Here is a 19,261-nt window from a genome sequence, read left to right as displayed (position 1 = left end):
TGTCTGCGCTGATAGCCGTGGCTCGCGCCCGTCTCTGGAACTCATTTAGGGGGTGCTCTGAATCCCCTCTCCTCGCGCACCCCGAAACAATGATCTCTTGCCTCTTAGGCAGGTCCAGACTTTTTCCTGGACTACCTCCCTGCTTTCTGTGTTGCAGTAGCCCCCTTCAGGCTGTGTTCACACAGCCAGCCCCAGTCCTCTCCCTGGGATCTGACCTCTGAAACCTGAGCCTCAGCTCCCAGCCCCCATCTGTCCTGGCTTGTGGGTGAGCAGAGAAGCCTCTCGGGCTGGTGAGTGCTGGCGGGCAACCGATCCTCTGTGCGGGAGCCTCTCCACTTTGCTCTCTGCACCCCTGTTGCTGTGCTCTCCTCCGTGGCTCTGAAGCTTCCTCCCCCCCGCCGCCCAACCCCTGTGTCCGCCAGTGAAGGGGCTCCCTAGTGCGTGGAAACTTTTCCTCCTTCACAGCTCCCTCCCAGAGGGGCAGGTCCCATCCCTATTCTTTTGTCTCTGTTTTTTCTTTACTCTTTTGCCCTACCCAGGTACGTGGGGAGTTTCTTGCCTTTTGGGAAGTCTGAGGTCTTCTGCCAGCATTCAGTAGGCGTTCTGTAGGAGTTGTTCCACATGTAGATGTATTTCTGATGTATTTGTGGGGAGGAAGGTGATCTCCACATCTTGACTCCTCCACCATCTTGAAGGTCTCTCTGGGAAGCGATTACTTTTAAGACACGCAGGTGAATCTGTTCTCAGGCAGATTTGTATTTTTTAAGTTCTGTATAAACGCTCCCTTAAAACTATCTATGGTTTTGCATTCCTTTTAAAGTCTTTGTCTCCAGGAATATTCTCCACCAACTTGAAGAATACTGTTCTACCCTATTCTTATTCTTTTATGAATAAAATAGCCTTTCAGAGCATGCCTTTTATTCATACGTGTATTGTGTGCAGGGATGTTACTATGTTGGTGAACTTTGTGTTCAAGTGAACTTGACCACCCCACTTGACCACGTTTGCCAGAAACTCCCTGCCTGTGCACTTGTCTTCTATCAGTACATCCCTCTCCTGCACGCATGATGGGTTTCTGTTGGTGCCCATATTCAACCTCAGAATACTTTACAACTGGCAACTTATACTAGTTGATTGGAGCTGGCATTGGAGGTGATTCTCTGTCATAGCAATTTTATTAGTTTTCTCAGTCAGCACACTTGTATCTTTTCTCTTTTTACAGTTCAGATTTTTAAATTTTTGTTTATTAATGAGGTTTTCTTTGGTTAAACTTATTAACCTTAAGTCAGATTGGAAATGTGTTTGTAGACAGTCCTCCATGGGTCTCTTGCTTTTCTTATATTTTGTGAACTGAAGTTTGGTTGCCTTTGATCTGGTTTGTCTTTTCAATGTAATTCCTATAGTGAGTATTGGAAGACTTAGGATTCCCAGAGCAATGGTTAGATTTGCATACGACCTTGGAAGATAAGAGCTGGTTTCTCACTTTAGAGCAAAGGGGTAGTAGGTATGGTTGCTGCCCCACTGCAGGGATTCACATTCCCAAATCTCAGGGCTTCTGCTGTGTGTGCAGGTGTCAGCTGGCCCCACTTAAGTTGCTCTGTGAAAGTAGGGACTCAGGGAACTGGAGCAAGAAAGCACTGGGATTCTGTCCACTTCTGTTGTTGTGATAAATTCCTGTGGTCCTGCTTCTGACTGCGTTCAGCAGGTTGTGATAGACTAACTTGTTAGCTTGAAGTAGTAGGCTAAAATCTCAGGTCCTTCATCGTTCTTGGCAATAGGTAGGAAATACAAATAAAGAAGCAAATAAATAGCTATCAGAGTTCAGTTCAGAAATGTCATTTTATTCATGTTTTTCCTTTAAAAACTACATTATATATTATTTTTATAAATGTAGCATAGATTTTTCAGATTTTATCTTAGGCTAAAATAAAGCTTTAACATAATTTTGCTATTCATATTTAATGACAGTTTTAAAAGCATAATAAGCCATCTGTTTTTTCATATGCATATAAACTTGTATGTATATATGTATATATATGCATATATTGGGGGGTGTGTGTTTGGTTTTGCAAAACCAAATCAATCTTGCTTTGCTTTATCACATTTTCAAGAAATAATCTTAGTTCCACATATGCCATTATGATGTATTATTTGCCTCTATTCCAGAATATTGGAAAGAAGATGACCTGCCAAGAGTTCATTGCAAACCTCCAAGGGGTAGATGAGGGTGGTGATTTCTCCAAGGATCTACTGAAAGTAAGCATTGAAATACTGGTATTTATTTATTTATTTACTCATATATTGAAGTATAGTTGATTTACAATATTATATTAGTTTCAGGTATACAACATAATGATTCAATATTTTTATAGATTATACTTCATTTAAAGTTATTATAAAATATTGACTATATTTCCTTTGCTGTACCATATATTCTTATAACTTATTTTTTTTTATGCTTAGTAGTTTGTACCTCTTAATCCCCTACCCTTAAATACTGGTTTTTAAAATATGCTTACATTTTATACTTACCTTTTAATCTAAAATAGGCTAAGATCACTTAAGTATTTTGTTTTCTTCTTTTAGTTTTATTGGTGATGTTTCTGTTGGGCATTGTCCTTGATGTGTCAGACTGCAAAGTACCCTTTGATTAATAATTCCTAAAAGTCCACATTGTAATTGATAATACTGAGATAATAAGTAGATTTGGAATAATTGCTGGTACAAATAGTGGGCATTTTTTGATTTACTTGACTGTCAGAACTTGAGAAAGATCACAAAGGTATATTCCTTATGGAAACAAAAAGCATTTGCAGACACTAAAGGAAGGAGTTCTGACTCTTCAGTTCCTAGTCAGAAATCCACTCAGGTCATCTCTGGAAAGAGATTAAATTAAATCTGAGTAATTGTAGATTTCCTGAATTATTTGCACTCAGCTTTATTATTGGTAACAATTAGCATTTTTCCCCTCTAGTCAGATTGTTTTCTAGGAGACAGGAACATCAACTTTGGAATTCATAGCATCCTGCAGCAGTATAAATGAGATGTGCATTTGATCAAGTGATTGATAATGGATGTGAATATTTTAGAAGTTCAGGCTAAGATGTGTATGTTGAGGATGTGATTTTTACAGATTTCTGTTTGATTCTAACTTTCTTTTTAAAAACTTTGTACACTTGTATATTTCTTTTGGAATCAGTTCTTTTGACTGAATTTGCTAAGAAGGGCAACACATTTGAATCATGGTATAATATGGAAATGTACCAGTTGAAGGATAAGTCCTTTATTATGTTTTTTTGTGACTTTTAAACTACATAATATGTAAAATCAAGTTCTGCCAGATTTGGAAAGACATATATACTTTGAAAAATGAAAGAAGGTGTAAAAATGGTATTATGAGATTCCAAGTCTTACTGGCTTTAATTGCAGCTCATTAAAAAATTATATTATGAAAAAAGCAGGAAGAAATGTATCTTCGGCTTACTATATAAGGAAGGTATTTTTAAAGCCTTTTCTTTATAGAATAAATGCTGCCGTTTCTGAAGCTACAATTCCAAATGGGAATGGGAAGTAAAAGGTGTTGGATTGAGACTTAATAAATATGTTCTGTGCATCCATGGAAGTTATACAGTAGACATATTAACAGGTCTTTTTTCAGTCTGGTGGTACTAGCATGGAAAATAACAGTCTTTCTAGGAGAGGATTTGTGAGGCTTTTATCAAGTTATATCAGAAATGAAAATTGACAGGTATAATTTTTAGAGTGAAGCTCTTAGACTTTAGTGGTAGGCTATGGTAACGTTTGTGACTGTGGGTACATACAGTGGGCAGATTTAGAGCATGTTTGATGGAGCTTTCTGAACCAAATGTAGTTAATGTACAGTGCAGTGGCTACCATTCACCTTGGGGTAAACATGTTCTTTGATTTAGTCAGCCAGGAATTTGCTGGATGATTTGTCGCAGTTGTACAATTTGAGATCACGTTTACAAATCTCAGGGAAAAATATGTTATACTGTTCTTTATTTACTGTGTGGGAAGATGACAGTGAAATGACACTGAAAATGACAGTGGCATTTAGCATGGAAATTGTCAAGTAAAATATTGATTGCTTTTTATAACAAACCCCAGCCACTCACCCATCCAAGAGGAGAGTTTTCCATTTCAGTAGGAATCTGGATTTTATTGCAGGTTCTTCAAATCGTTGGTTTCATTTCACTCTTCTGTGTGGCCAGCCCTCTTCCCTGCTCCTTCTCCCTTTCCCTCCCTTTCTGCCTCCCTCTTTCTTCCTCTCTGTTTCTCTTTATTTCTGTCTTTTCCTTTCTCCTTTGTTTTCTCTTTGTCTCTTTCATATCTTTCTTTCTTTCCTCCCCTCCCACCAAAACTCTCTCTCTCTCTTTCAATAGCTATCTATTGAAGATTCCTTGTTGAGATAAATTATTGGGTGGAATATTAATTGGCATTTTGGGGGACAATATTATACACATGCCACACAGACAGATACATATGTACAGATAAACACAAACACGTTTGGTATCATCTTACAGGTTCTGAGTAACCCCTTTCTCTCTTCTGCCACCCCCTCCCCAACTTAAAAAATTACAGGCATGTCCTACATGCAGTTTAATTTATGACGTAAGATGTTTAAAGTTACATGGATCAAACCAATAAATGGTTATTGCTACATATTGACCTTATTACTTTTAAATTTCTTTGGATCAAAAGTAGCATTTGGATTTATATCTGTTGTTCAGATTTCTTTGGACCAGAAGTAACATTTCGACTTACATCTGTTCAGTGTGGTTGTGTAGTCAGGAATATTTATTGAGGGTCCACTGTGTGTTTAGGTTGGACTTGGAGAGCATGTCAGAACCAAATGGGCCCCTGTCCTCAGAGATCATAAACTACTAAAAACGATGGAGGGTCCTTTCTCCCTTAACATGGACAGTTATTCCATATTAAAATAAAAATATAGGGCTTCCCTGGTGACGCAGTGGTTGAGAGTCCGCCTGCCAATGCAAGGGACATGGGTTCGTGCCCTGGTTCGGGAAGATCCCACATGCCACGGAGCGGCTGGGCCCGTGAGCCATGGCCACTGAGCCTGCGCGTCTGGAGCCTGTGCTCTGCAATGGGAGAGGCCACAACGGTGAGAGGCCTGTGTACTGCAAAAAAAAAAAAAAAAAAAAAAAAAAAAATATATATATATATATATATATATATATGTATATAAACTGAATTCTGCTGTTGTCAATGGAAATGGTTACAGAAAAATAGACCTTAACATACTTAAAGGTATGCACAATGAGAAACTTGTTTCAAGCCTTCAAATTCAGAGACTTGAGTTAATATTTTGATGTAAATTTGCCTTAAGGTACATAAAAAGGATAGATAATGGTATATTGAGCCCTTTTTCACAATTTACAATTCCACTGCTGTTTCTCTTTTCACTCAAATGACCTAAAACAGATACATGAGTATATGAGTGCTTTGTGAAAATAAGAGTTCTCCCCTGACAAATTGCTTAGAGCATAAGTTATAGATATCTATGGTATAAAATGGAAGAAGTTGGGTACCAAAAGACAGCCAGTGATAGAATATTATTTAGGTTCTTTAAACTTGAAACTGGCTGGGAGGATGTGATGTTTGAGATGGGTCTTCATTTGAAAAATAGGTACAGTTTTAGTAGGAGACTTATTTTGCTTTTTATTTAGGTTAATATTCCACTTCATCTCCCACCCCCTTTCCTCTCCATAAACATTAATGTTCTTTCTTTCTTTCTCATAAGCACCCCTGACTATTTCTTCACCAAATCAAGACCAAACTATGCCAAACCATCTGGCGTGTTTTATGGCTCCACAGGGCCTGCCCATCCCAATGCTTGGATGTGGTTTGCCTTCAGGCATCATTGGGGATGAGGTGGAAAAAGTTCTGATAGATTTAATAGGACATCCCTGAAACTCTAATAAAAATCTTCAGGACATAAATAGAAGGGGATGAGAATGTGAAATGTGGGCCAGGTCTCGGTTGGAGGCTGAACTTCCTGAGAGACATGAAAGCATGAGGATTATGACTGTGGTCTTGGGAACTGTATGACTGGTTTCCAGTCCTGGCTCCTCTCTCTGATTAGCCTAGTGATTGTGAGCAAATTCACTTAAACTTTGTCTCTTGATTTCCTCATCTATGAAATGGGTGGTTTTATTAGCACCCACCTCATCTAGTTGTTTTAATAATTGAATGAGTTAATAATATATAAACTCTTTAGAGACCTAGCATGTGTTAGATATTATAACTTTTTATTTTTAATATTACTTTATTCTTTACCGATCTCACAGTGGACTGGACAAGGACTCCACCCCTTCCTGTGAGTATTTGGACCCAAGGTGTTTTACATGTCCTAGGGTTGAGTGGGATTAGCGTCAGTAGACAAGACCTCTATCCCCTATCCCTTTTCAGCCTAAACACACACATCATCTTGGTCTTTAACAGGAAGCATTTGTGACCTTGACCATTGCCTCCTTTTGTGGTAAGATTTTTAATCCTCATCATTTATGGCTTCCTTTCTTTCTAAAGACTTATTGGTTCCAAAGAATGGCCATTGAAATCCTTCACGGGAGGCATTGTTCAGTGAAGTCTGTCTTGGCATTGTGTAGGCACCTGACAATGAACCTTGGTTAACCCTATGTTTTCTGCCTTTTTACCTTGTTAGCAACAGTGCCTTTCTCTTGCACCTTATCCCTCTTGGAACATTTTTATATCTTAGGTTTGGTTTGGGTCTTGGATGCTGCAAGAGCGGAGGGACTAAGGAGAATTTGGTCTTAAACTGGTCCTGAGATCTGAAGAACCTTTGAGAAAGCAAATAAGTTCTGGTCCTCTTAAAGATCCCAAGAAAATCCTGGGATATTAATGGGGATGTGAATTATTTGAAGTGACTTCAAATCCCTGGGGAAGAAGTGTTGCTGTATGTCTCCCTGCTCTGTGCATTCTCCAAATAGAGAGCCCTGGGTCAGAAGGCTCATCGGTTTAGTGGTCTTGCCCGTTAGTTTTTATAGATTCTTGACTGTGTTATCCTGGGGATCTCTTCCACCCAGTCTCATCAGGGGCAGATTCTAAGAACTAGTGAGAGTGTTGGCATGTAATCATATGCATGTTTCTGAAGTGCTTTGTAGAATAATCTCTAAAAAATTTCTTGTATCATCCTCTATCTCATGCTCCACGTGTAGCACCTTGCTTCTTTGCCTTCTGTTTCCCAAGTTTTTTTCTTCTGAGTTTCCTATGAACCTCTATTCTTGATTTTAACAGGAAAGCTACATTTGAATCTTTAGTCCAGTTTGCTTTTCATTTCTAACTTTGGTTAGAAATGGTACATTACATGTTGGAAGAGACTTCGGGACTTTGCGTGTGACTACCAGTTATTTACATGTCTAGAGGGGAAGTAGCCATTACATAATATATTTACATGAAAGAAGAGAAGAAACAATAGGAAATAAGAGAAAAGGAGCCAGTGAAAAGTGGCATAGGAACACACTGGGTGAAAAGTCAGTCAGTTATTGGCTGCACAATAATATCATTTTGAAGAGCTCCAGACTGAATATTTTTGGCAGTGAAACACGAAACCCATGTTTTCTATCCGAGTTTCCTTATTGCCCCCTACCATTTGATACTGAAACAATGGTCTCCTTAATATTTTTATCCTGGTCATGGTTAGGTTTATACTTTTTGTCCCTTGAGCAGCAGTTGAATTCAGTAGGTGCCAACAAGAATTAGAAGAAAAATAAGCCAAAAAATCGAATTTAGGAGTTTTTACCATCTTAATTATAGAGAGGACAAACAAGAAAACACCCAAGTCTTTCAAAATGATTTTAATATAACTAAAAAACAAAACTGAATACATTTTGAAGAGTATTTTAAAACATACCTTCTCCTAAATCAGCTTAAATACACAGGTAGCTTTAAGAATAAAGCAAGGTAAATAATCTTGCTTGGGTAAGTCAATGACATGTCCCCCTTTCAGGCTATTGTTTATGATTAGATGTTTGACTTCAGAGTATTTTTCAGAAATTTAATTTTTTTTTAGAAATTGTTTGCTTCCATCTTTCTTACTTGGAAATTTATTAACTCTGAAATTAGTTGCAGTCTCTTAAGGGAGACCAAAAGTTTTTTCACTCTCTTAGGTTTGTAGTTAATGGTGAAGTGTGTGTGTTGGGGGCTTAGGGGGTGTGGGGTAAGGGGGAGTGGTAATTAAATTGAAATAGTGTAAATCAGTGTGCCTGGCTTAGTGGAATTCACATGCTTCATTCCACTAGTGGAATGATAATAGTGAATTAAATTGTTACATATTCCAATTCAAGAACATGGTATATTTTTCCATCTGTTTGTATCATCTTCAGTTTCTTTCATTAGTGTCTTAGAGTCTTCGGAATACAGGTCTTTTGCCTCCTTAGGTAGGTTTATTCCTAGGTATTTTATTCTTTTTGATGCGATGGCAAATGGGATTGTTTCCTTAATTTCTCTTTCTGATCTTTTGTTGTTAGTGTATAGGAATGCAACAGGTTTCTGTATATTGATTTTGTATCCTGCTACTTTACCAAATTCATTGATGAGCTCTAGTAGTTTTCTGGTGGCATCTTTAGGATTTTCTATGTATAGTATCATGTCATCTGCAGACAGTGACAGTTTTACTTCTTCCTTTACAATTTAGATTCCTTTTATTTCTTTTTCTTGTCTGATTGCTGTGGCTAGGACTGTGTTGAATAAAAGTGGCAAGAGTGGGCATCTTTGTCTTTTTCCTGATCTTAGAGGAAATGCTTTCAGCTTTTCACTGATGAGTATGATGTTAGCTGTGGGTTTGTCATATATGGCATGGCCTTTATTATGTTGAGGTTTGTTCCCTCTATGCCCATTTTCTGGAGAGTTTTTATCATAAATGGATGTTGAATTTTATCAGAAGCTTTTTCTGCGTCTATTGTGATGATTATATGGTTTTTATTCTTCAGTTTGTTAATGTGGTGTATCACATTGATTGATTTGTGAATAAATGACAAATCTTTGCATCCCTGGGATAAGTTCCACTTGATCATGGTATGTGATCCTTTTAATATATTATTGGATCTGGTTTGCTAGTATTTTGTTGAGGATTTTTGCACCTATGTTCATCAGTGATATTGGCCTGTAATTTTTTTTTAATCAATATTGTTAAAATGACCATACTACCCGAGGCAATCTACAGATTCAGTGCAATCCCTGTCAAAATAATAACGGCATTTTTTTCACAGAACTAGAAGAAACAATTTTAAAATTTATATGGAAGCACGAAAGACCCCAAATAGCCAAAACAATCTTGAGAAAGAAGAAGAGAACTGGGGGAATCACATTCCCTGACTTCAGACTATACAACAAAGCTACAGTAATCAAAACAGTATGGTACTGGTGCAAAAACAGATACATAGATCAGTGGAACAGATTAGAGAGCCCAGAAATAAACCCACACACCTATGGTCAATTACTCTATGACAAAGGAGGCAAGAACATACAATGGAGAAAAGACAGTCTCTTCAATAAGTGGTGCTGGGAAAACTGTACAGCTACATGTAAAAGAATGAAAGTAGAACATTCTCTAATACCATATACAAAAATAAAATGGATTAAAGACCTAAATATAAGACTGGATACTATAAAACTCCTAGAGGAAAACCTAGGCAGAACACTCTTTGACATAAATCATAACAATATGTTTTTGGATCTGTCTCCTAATGTAAAGGAAATAAAAACAGAAATAAACAAATGATACCTTTAAACTTAAAAGCTTTTTCATAGCAAGGGAAACCATTGAGAAAACAAAAAGGCAGTGTACTGAATGGGAGAAAATATTTGCAAATGATATTATCAATAAGGGGTTAATACCCAACACATGTAAACAGTTCATACAACTCAACATCAAAAAAACTAACAACCCGATTAAAAAAGGGTGGAAGACCTGAATAGACAGTTTTCCAAAGAGGACATGCAGATGGCCAGTAGGCACATGAAAAGATGCTCAATATCACTAATCATCAGAAATGCAAACCAAACTACAATGAGATAACACCTCACGCCTGTCAGAATGGCTGTCATCAAAAAGAACACAAAAAACAGATGTTGGCAAGTGTGTGGAGAAAAGGGAACCTTTTGTACATTGTTGGTTGGAATGTAAATTGGTGCAGCCACTGTGGAAAACAGTAGGGAGGTTTCTCAAAAAACTAAAATTAGAACTACCATATGACCCAGCACATCCACTCCTGAGTATATATTAAAAAAAAAAAAAAAACTAATTTGAAAAGATACATGCACCTCACCACTCACAGCAGCATTATTTACAATGGCCAAGATATGGAAGCCCCTTAAGTGTCCACCAGCAGATGAATGGATAAAGAATACGATGGAATACTACTGAGGCATAAAAAAGAATGAAATTTTGCCATTTGCAGCAACATGAACAGACTTGGAGAGCATTATGTTAAGTGAATAAAGTCAGACAGAGAAAGACAAATCCAAACACTGTATGTTGTATCTAAAAAATACAACAAAGTAGTGAGAAAAGCAAAAAAAGAAGCAGATTCACAGGTACAGACAAGAAACGAGTGGTTACTGGTCGTGGGTGGGGGGATGGCAATATGGGGCTGGGGAGTGGGAGGTACAAACTATTGGGTGTAAGAAAGGCCCAAGGATGTGTTATACAGTACGGGCCATAGAGCCAATATTTGGTAATAACTGCCAACGGAAAGGAACCTTAAAAATTGTATAAAAAATTTGTTTAGAAAGTTAAAAAAATTGTTACATATTCTATTAGTTAGAATCCCAATAAAATGTTACTATTCAGATGCATTTGTTTTCCTTTGCTTTCCCAAAAAACAGAATTTAGATGTGGTTCATTTAAAAGAAGTTTCTGAAAAGGCATGTCTCCATTATTTAACATATGTAGTTGGCTGAAACCATTGTATGTTTTGTTTTAAATACAATTTTCTTATTTGCTATTCTTAGGGAACAGTAGCTTGTGAAAATGATGGAGAAATTAGCCAGGAGGGTAGCATTTAAACAAACAGATCCAAAACATCAACAGAGAAAAACATATTTTAAATAAAGGTTAATGTATCTTGTTGGAAAAAGGAAGAAACGTAATTAGGAAATATAAAAATTATACTATGCAGGTTCTTAACCATTAGGCTTTTTAATCAATTACAGTTGTATATAGGGGTAAGAAAAAAAAAGATTAAACCATTAAAGATTCAAACCATTTTTTTAAAAGCTCGAACTCTGAAAAGTACCTGTTTGCACATCGTGACAGCAAGAGCTATAGGATTTTTCTCAAAAAGAGAGAGCAAAGCCAGTTCAGTTTTCAGAGTTCCACTGACCTATCTAATTTGACCCTTTCAGCTAGGGAGAAGATTAACAGTTTAACACTGACAATTGCCCTATTTTTCTTTCTACCAAAAGGCTGACCGTAAGCAGCATTTCTCTGCCATTTTGCTCTCTCCTCTTTCATCTTTGCTTCCAGTGTTATCAAATTAGGACAAGTATAAATGGGGAAATCTGAGTAAGATTGGGGTTTTCAATGTCAGTACTCTGGTTGTGATATTGTACTGTAGTTTTGCAAATGTTACCATTGGGGGAAGCTCGGTAAAAGGTATAAGAAATCTATTATCTCATAACTGCATGTGAATCCACAATTATTTCAATAAAACTTTCAGTGAGAAGGAAGTTCCATTTCTCTCCGTTCAGCCAGAGATTTAGGCATCATATAGGGATGAGTTTCATGAAGTTTTCCTCCTCTTTCAAACTTTACTGCTCTTTCATTACTCTTTCCCAGCAGTGAGTGTCACGATGCTTAAGCTTAAGCTATGATGGTGTAGCAGCATTAAAAACAGTGCTTTTAAGAAAAAGGCAATGGGGAATTATTTTAAAGAGTTGAAAGCCAGAAAGTCACATGAGTCCATTTATTTATTTATTTATTTATTTCTTCTTATTTATTTATTTACTTATTTTTTTATTAGTTTCTGCTTTATAACAAAGTGAATCAGTCATACATATACATCTTTTCCCATATCCCTTCCCTCATGCATGTCCCTCCCTCCCACCCTCCCCATCCCACCCCTCCAGGGGGTCACAAAGCACCGAGCTGATCTCCCTGTGCTATGCGGCTGCTTCCCACTAGCTATCTACCTTACGTTTGGTAGTGTATATATGTCCATGCCTCTCTCTCGCTTTGTCACAGCTTACCCTTCCCCCTCCCCATATCCTCAAGTCCATTCTCTAGTAGGTCTGTGTCTTTATTCCCGTTTTACCCCTAGGTTCTTCATGACATTTTTTTTTTAATTCCATATATATGTGTTAGCATACGGTATTTGTCTTTCTCTTTCTGACTTACTTCCCTCTGTATGACAGACTCTAGGTCTATCCACCTCATTACAAATAGCTCAGTTTTGTTTCTTTTTATGGCTGAGTAATATTCCATTGTAACCTAAGTGTCCATCATCGGATGAATGGATAAAGAAGATATGGCACATATATACAATGAGTCCATTTAAAAAGATTATTATTATTATTCTGGGATCTGTGGAGAATTGTTTGAAAGGAAGGGGGAGTGAAAATGGGGAAGATGGTGACGAAATGGTTGCAGCTGTCCACGCGAGAAGGGATGGCGGCTAGGACGTGGGTGGCGATGGTAATAGGGGAAGGATGTTAAATTGTTTTGGGATGTTATTAGCATTAAGTTACTAAATTATTTTCCAAATTGCCCCTCTGTCCCGTCCTATGTCACCTGTGTTCTAAACTGCATGAGATAAAGAGCAATAAAAAGTAGGAAAAACCTGTCTGCTGCTTCTGAGCTAATGCTGGATCTTGGTGCTGCTTTGTGCCTCTGTGAAGACCTCGGCCTGGCCACGCAGGCTTTTCAGTTTTCTCGTGTGTAACGTGGGTAGTAAGGCCTTCCTCCAGGAGTGATTGTGAGGATTGGCAAGTGCATCCCCGTGTTGTCACATGGCTCTCGTCTCTGTGACAGGGTTGTGGGATTCCTGGGCTCCACACCTGTCCTCTTGCTGCTGCTGCTGAGCGATGGCGCCTCATTCATGGTTTCTTGGTTTGTCAAATGAGATATGTGGGCCATGCCCATAATTTTCAGGTTCTCAGTTCAGGCTCCTTTTAGCCCACAGTATCTGGGGCCACCTTGCCCTGTCCCCACTCCCCACTGGGACCAGAACTCCTTGCTCTGTTTTTTTGTTGTGCTCAAACTTACTCATGTACAGTGTCTTCTGAGCAAAATATTTTGTTGCAAAGAGTAAGCTGGAAAAACTCTATATGTGGTCTTTACGGATTCTTTCAATCTAAGTATTAGATTGAAATGTCATTTTTAATGACATTATGTCATTTTTTATTTTATTTTTTTTTTTTCTTTTTGCGGTATGCGGGCCTCTCACTGTTGTGGCCTCTCCCGCTGCGGAGCACAGGCTCCGGACGCGCAGGCCCAGCGGCCATGGCTCACGGGCCCAGCCGCTCCGCGGCATATGGGATCCTCCCAGACCGGGGCACGAACCCGTATCCCCTGCATCGGCAGGCGGACTCTCAACCACTGCGCCACCAGGGAGGCCCACATTATGTCATTTTTAATGTCATTTTTTTTCTTTGTAAACTCAAATCACATCACTCAAGTTTTAACTTTTATGTTATATTTATTGGTTTAGACAAGTATGTATTTAATAGTGAAAGTTCAGATTTAAATTCAAGAAAATTGCCTTCGTTGTGTCAGCATTCTCAAAGGATTACTCCTAAAGAATTATGTGAGAGGAAGAAACAGGCCACAGTCTGAAAACAGTCTGAATTTTTTATAAATGAAAAGCCTGAAGTGAATTCTCAGAAATACTTGATCTGTGTTATATTTGGCGTTTGCAGTTGAAAATAGGAACTGAGGGGTGGTATTTAAGTGTAGCTAAAAAAAGAGCATCAACTGTTGCCTGGAGTAGGTGAGCTCTCTCCAAGAGAAGGTCCTGGAGACCTGGTAGCAACAGTCTCTATGGAGGAAACGGGCTTGAATGCTTATTTTGGTGTAAGCAGCAGAGCCTTTTAAGAGAAAAGCTATGTTAGCAGCTTTTTAAGAGAAAAGCTTTAGAGGTTCTGGCTTAAAATATGGAATGTAGCTTTGTTCAGGAAAACGAATCAAGCTGAGGTGTGATACAGGGATCGTGGTGTGTTTCTGCTCTGGTTTCCCTGTGGAGATCTGGTTGCAGGCTGTTGCTTCCAGTCGCGTGCTGGTCTGGACAGACAGCGCTGCTGCTTCTGGTGTGGTTCAGACCTTGAATGGAAGACGGTGACGATGAGGAAGATAATACTTGGAAGCTGCTGAAGGTCTATATCTCGTGTTCATGCTTTAAAAAAATCTATTAAAAAGAATTCTCTTAGAACATTTTGACAGAACAGATGCTGCTTAAAGAGTACAAACAGATTTTTAACCAAAAAAAAAAAAAAAAGAAGAAAAGAAAAGAGTTTGAGTAGGGGAAAGGGGAGGTAGTCATTAAGGGTCCTGTAATGGAGTATTAATGATTCCCAGATAGATTCCATTTTAATTTGATCATAAAGAAGTGCTACAGAATTTCATATTCAGATGCATCCATAGAAGTTACAATGGTCATATGTTTGGAACATTTTTAAGTTTCATAATATAGTCCACCAAGGTTGGTGCTCCTGTCACTCAGGCATGAACATGTGGTATTGATATGAATGTAGTGTGTCCCATTGTGAATTTAAACTGTCCTCCTTTTGCTTATGATATACCAGATGGGGACAGCAGTGATGGGCTTCTTTTAACAGGCCTGCAATTCAATGGCAAATGAAGTATCACAGCAAATAGTCCATCCTAAACACAGGGTTTACCTGTCCATTGAGGACACAGAGACACAGATTTTAATTTAAAGGCATGTGTAGCTGTACAGTACAGAATGTCCCAAAGGAAAACAGTTTGTTTTGTGGTTGTATTAATGCTTCACTTATGTAAAAGGTCAGTTGTCTGGAAAGGACTCAGAAGTTGAAAACACAAAAAAATTAAAATAAAAATAACTCTGAACAGGCAGAATAAATGGGTGTTATACAACGTCTGTGTAACAAACCTTACAAGTTTTACTCAGACCCTCATTTATGGTCTATTTTTAACAATAACCTGCATTGTTACTGCTTCAGAATTTGGGCCTAATCTTCCTCCCTGGCGTATCCTAAGCCAATGGCCACGTAGATGCCATTATACAGACAGCTGCCTAAAACCGCACGCTGGACCTGCCACTGCTCATCTCAGAGTCAGCTCACCTTTTCTGAAACAACTTTAATAAAACACAGTATTCAGGTTGTTATTTAAATTTTTAAATTGAACTTATTTTGAAGAAACAACCGTTTTCCCAGTTTAGCCAGAAAATTAAAAGGATGATGTTGCATGGAGTGCTGTCAGTTGGATAGGTGGACCTTAGCAAGAAGTGAGTTGATGATGAGGTGAAGAGAAAGAGGAACCTTAGAAAGCCCTGGGTCTCCACATGCAGCAGCTGGAGCTGTTCTGATGAAGGGCAGGCAGAGCTGAGTAGGCAGCAGCTTCTCAGGGTGTGTTACAGCCCAGCAGAGTAATGGATGGACCCAGAGAGCCATCAGGAGCGTTACATCATGTTTACTCAGCTTGATTAAGGAGACAGGAGTGTGAAATGATTTGGAAAGATTGCCAGCAACTAGTTTATAAAGGTTTCTCCATTTAAAGAAATTAGCTTCAATCAGAGAATCCACTAATATAGAATAATTCATTTCTCTACCGAAAAACATTCTTGAACTCCATTCTCGGGCAATGTTGGATTTTTATTGTTGTTTTTTTAAAGCTTTTTGTTTATTCTAGTTGTTTTAACATTTACCCTCCTCTCACACTTCCCCCAGATAGCAGCATAGTTTTTGTGCTATAACGCTGCTTTTTCAGAAACACCAGAAAACATGTTCCCAGACCTCGCAAGGAGGTACCTCTGGATGGTGCAGTGCCCTGTGCCCCTGACCGGTGCAGTGCACTGTGCCCCTGACCAATGGAGGCACCTGCTCCTGTGGGTCATCAGCACCTCACCAGACCACGTGTGCCTCCCCTCAGCACCTCACCAGACCACCTGTGGGTCCCCTCAGCACCTAATGAGACCACCTGTGGGGAGGTCCCATCCCTTCCCGCTGTTCCCCAGATGAATGAGCTGCTGTGCCTATCCCCACACGCTGCCACATGAGGATGGCCACCACGTACGCCACACCTACTCCTGGGGCAAGTCATTTCACCACAGGGTCCCTTAATGCTGGAAGCAACCGGAAGCATTTATTCCTTGAGAGTGCAACATAGATAAGTTGTTAGTCTTCTTCCCCTCTTTTTCCTTCGTTTTCTTTCACTTCCAGAAACACAAATCAAAGGTAAATCTCTATACCCAAAATATTACATTGAAGGGTTATTTGCATTTCAGGTTGTTAGTCATATGTTGTAGACTTGGGCAAAAAAGTCATCTTTGGAAAGGGTCATGGATTCTGAAATGCCTGACTTTGGATTAGACGGTATTGCTTGTCACTTGCGTGTGACCTCCTCCCTGCCCCTATTCTTAAGGGCGGGGACTATGTCTTGCCCTTATACCTAGTATAATTCCAGGACAAATCAGATATTCAACAAATAATTTGTGAAAGAAATGATTGCAGTTTTATATAAAACTCAGTGGTGTGATTTCTGACCATGTGAACACCATGTGACCAACTTGATGTTGTATGCAGAGCTGTCAATGTATATATACATACAACCATCTTTTTTGTCTTTTTGGGGAGGGATCCATAGTTTTAATCAGATTTTCAGAAGGATCTTTGTTCCCCCCAAATATTGATAGCTATAGACCTAGGACTCTCCCAGAGTGGAGACTTGTACCTTGTTGTTTCAATTAAAATAAAATATTTAGGAGAAAGGATTTTTCTTTCCCCTCTGTACTTTGTTCATTCATTGAGGCCCTGATATGTGCCCAGTCTCTGTGCTGGATTCATGGGTGCAGCCCTTAATAAGACAGACACAGGCCATGCCCTCTTGGAGCTTAGAATTGGCAGGGAAAACAAATATTGAACCCATGATTATGCAGATCATGAAATGCTTTACTCAAAATTACACACTTATTGTGTTTAGTTACGGAGGGCAGACTTAGTAGATTTGCCATATATGGCGAAAGTCAGAAGCTGGATCAAGGTGAAATCTGAGACGACTTCGTTGGCGTCAGTGCTCCTTTGCTGCTCGGGTTTAGCTGCCATGTGGAAATTGGCGGCATTTGGCACCTCGGGGGTCATGGACAGTCAGGCCTCTGTGCGTGTTCCTTGAGCACTGGCTCTATGGTCAGCGCCTTACATTTGTGGGTGAAAAGCCTGGGGACGCGGAGAGGGAGTGGCCGGCAGGGTGCGGGGGGTGTGGTTTTGCCCGAATCAAAGATGGCCGCCGGGTGTGCATCCCCGCGCAATTTCACGTCAGGTTCTGGAGCTGAGGGAGCCTCCGGGTTGCCCTCAGCGCCTCTTCAAGAAGTTGGCGTAAGGCAAAGAGGCGCTGCTGGAAGAGGCCAGACGGGGGCCTAAGCTCTGGGCAGGGGCCGCGTCCACGCCACCGCTCCTAGCTGCTGACCTGTCGGCCTTGCGAGGGTAAGTGGAGAGACGCTTTGAGGCGGGCGTTTGTGCTCCCAGTGCGTCCCCGTTTCCTCAGCTTCCTTGACTTTAGGAGTGAAAAGTGAGATTAGGCCCTGGTTGCCCCGACACTGCCCTCGCGCTGTCACTTTCCGGTGGCCTGGCACAGCCAGGAGGTCGGTGGCTGCAGCTTCCACCGCGGACTCTCCACGGGCACACTCGTATTGGCTCAACGTGTTGGTGCCCGGCTCGGTCTTCCTGGCGCTCACACTCTAGTTGCGGAACTGAATGGACACACGTGAAACTGTTGGGTATCAGTTGAAGAGTAATTAAAGGTTAAAAGGTGTGGTCTCGTACTGTTGATTAGCAGTGAATGTCGCTTGGCCATTGGAGCCGTCCCCAAATATTTTCTAGCGAAAGTAGCCTCGTATTGCTCAGAACAACCCGTGACCTTTTGTACCTTTCATAAAAACTAATCGCTGCCTTCGTTGTATAGATCATGCACGCGTATTATCTTTACTGCTAAACTGCATGTTATGGAATATATACATATGTAGCTATCGTGAGCCCGCACGAGAATGTTCAGAGCAGCATTGCTTATATTAGTGAAACAATTTAAATGTCCGCTTGCAGGAGAATGGATGAACAAGTTACATTATTGGACAAATTGACGTACACAGAATGCTAAAAGATGGAAATTAATGAACTAAAACTATTAGTAATATTAATTTAGAGTTCATTAACATAATATTGAGATAAAAAGCAACTTACAGAAAGAGGTAAATGATATACCATAGATAAATAAATGTTTAAACATAAAACACACACACACACACACAAAGGTGAAATCTGATAGGATTCATGAGTTCCTGCTTTGCTAAAGACTGTGCTAAATATATTGGGGGAAGCAAGGATGAGTAAGATGTGCATCCAGCCTTGGAGGAATTCTTAATCTAGTCTAGTGGTTCTCAACTCTGGCTACACATTAAGATCATTTGAGACGAGGGGAGAAAAAGTAGGCGACTGACATATTCTCACTCAGGTAGGAACTCTTAAAATGGTATAGACACTTCGGAGAAAGGTCTTTAACTAAACATACATTTACCCTATGATCCAGCAGTTCAAGAGGAATGAAAGCACGTCACAAGAATATTCATAGCAGCTTTATTCATAATAGGCCCAAACTGTAAACAACCCAAACATCCATCAGCTGGGGATGGATAAACTATGGTATAGCCTTACAGTGTGATACTCAGTAGAAAGGAGTGGAGTACCAATATACACAACATCATGGAGAAAGGAACCGTATACCAGTGTATGCAATGCATGATTTTGTTATATGGAATCCCAGTATAGACAAAACTAACGTACGGTGGAAAATAAAAATCAGAACTGTGGTTTACCCTGGGGATGTGAGGATGGGAATTACCTGGAGATGGGCTTGCAGGAACTTTCTGAGGTGATGCTAATATTAAAAAATGTTGGGAAAAGTGTCACTTGCAGAGCTATAAATAAAAATTTGATGTTTTCTTCCTGCTCTCCCCTCTCCTCCCTCAGAAATTTTATCTAGGAATGGGGTCCATGTGCACTTTAAAAGCTC

The 19,261-nt window shown here is 39.6% G+C and overlaps 1 protein-coding gene across 9 annotated transcripts in view; it reads left to right on the top strand.

Annotated features, from left to right (window-relative positions):
- The window catches only part of PSD3 (pleckstrin and Sec7 domain containing 3), a 559,242-nt gene that overhangs the window by 298,240 nt on the left and 241,741 nt on the right, over positions 1 to 19,261 (top strand). For all 9 annotated transcript variants that reach the window (XM_081221103.1, XM_081221102.1, XM_081221100.1 and 6 more), the window contains one exon: positions 2,167 to 2,256. In XM_081221103.1, the coding sequence (XP_081077229.1) occupies positions 2,167 to 2,256 (90 nt within the window). The remainder of the gene's footprint in view (positions 1 to 2,166; positions 2,257 to 19,261) is intronic.

Source organism: Mesoplodon bidens (genome assembly GCF_964165515.1).
Source record: "Mesoplodon bidens genome assembly, chromosome: 20".
Classification (NCBI taxonomy): Eukaryota; Metazoa; Chordata; class Mammalia; order Artiodactyla; family Ziphiidae; genus Mesoplodon; species Mesoplodon bidens.
This window is presented reverse-complemented; position numbering and strand designations above follow the sequence as displayed.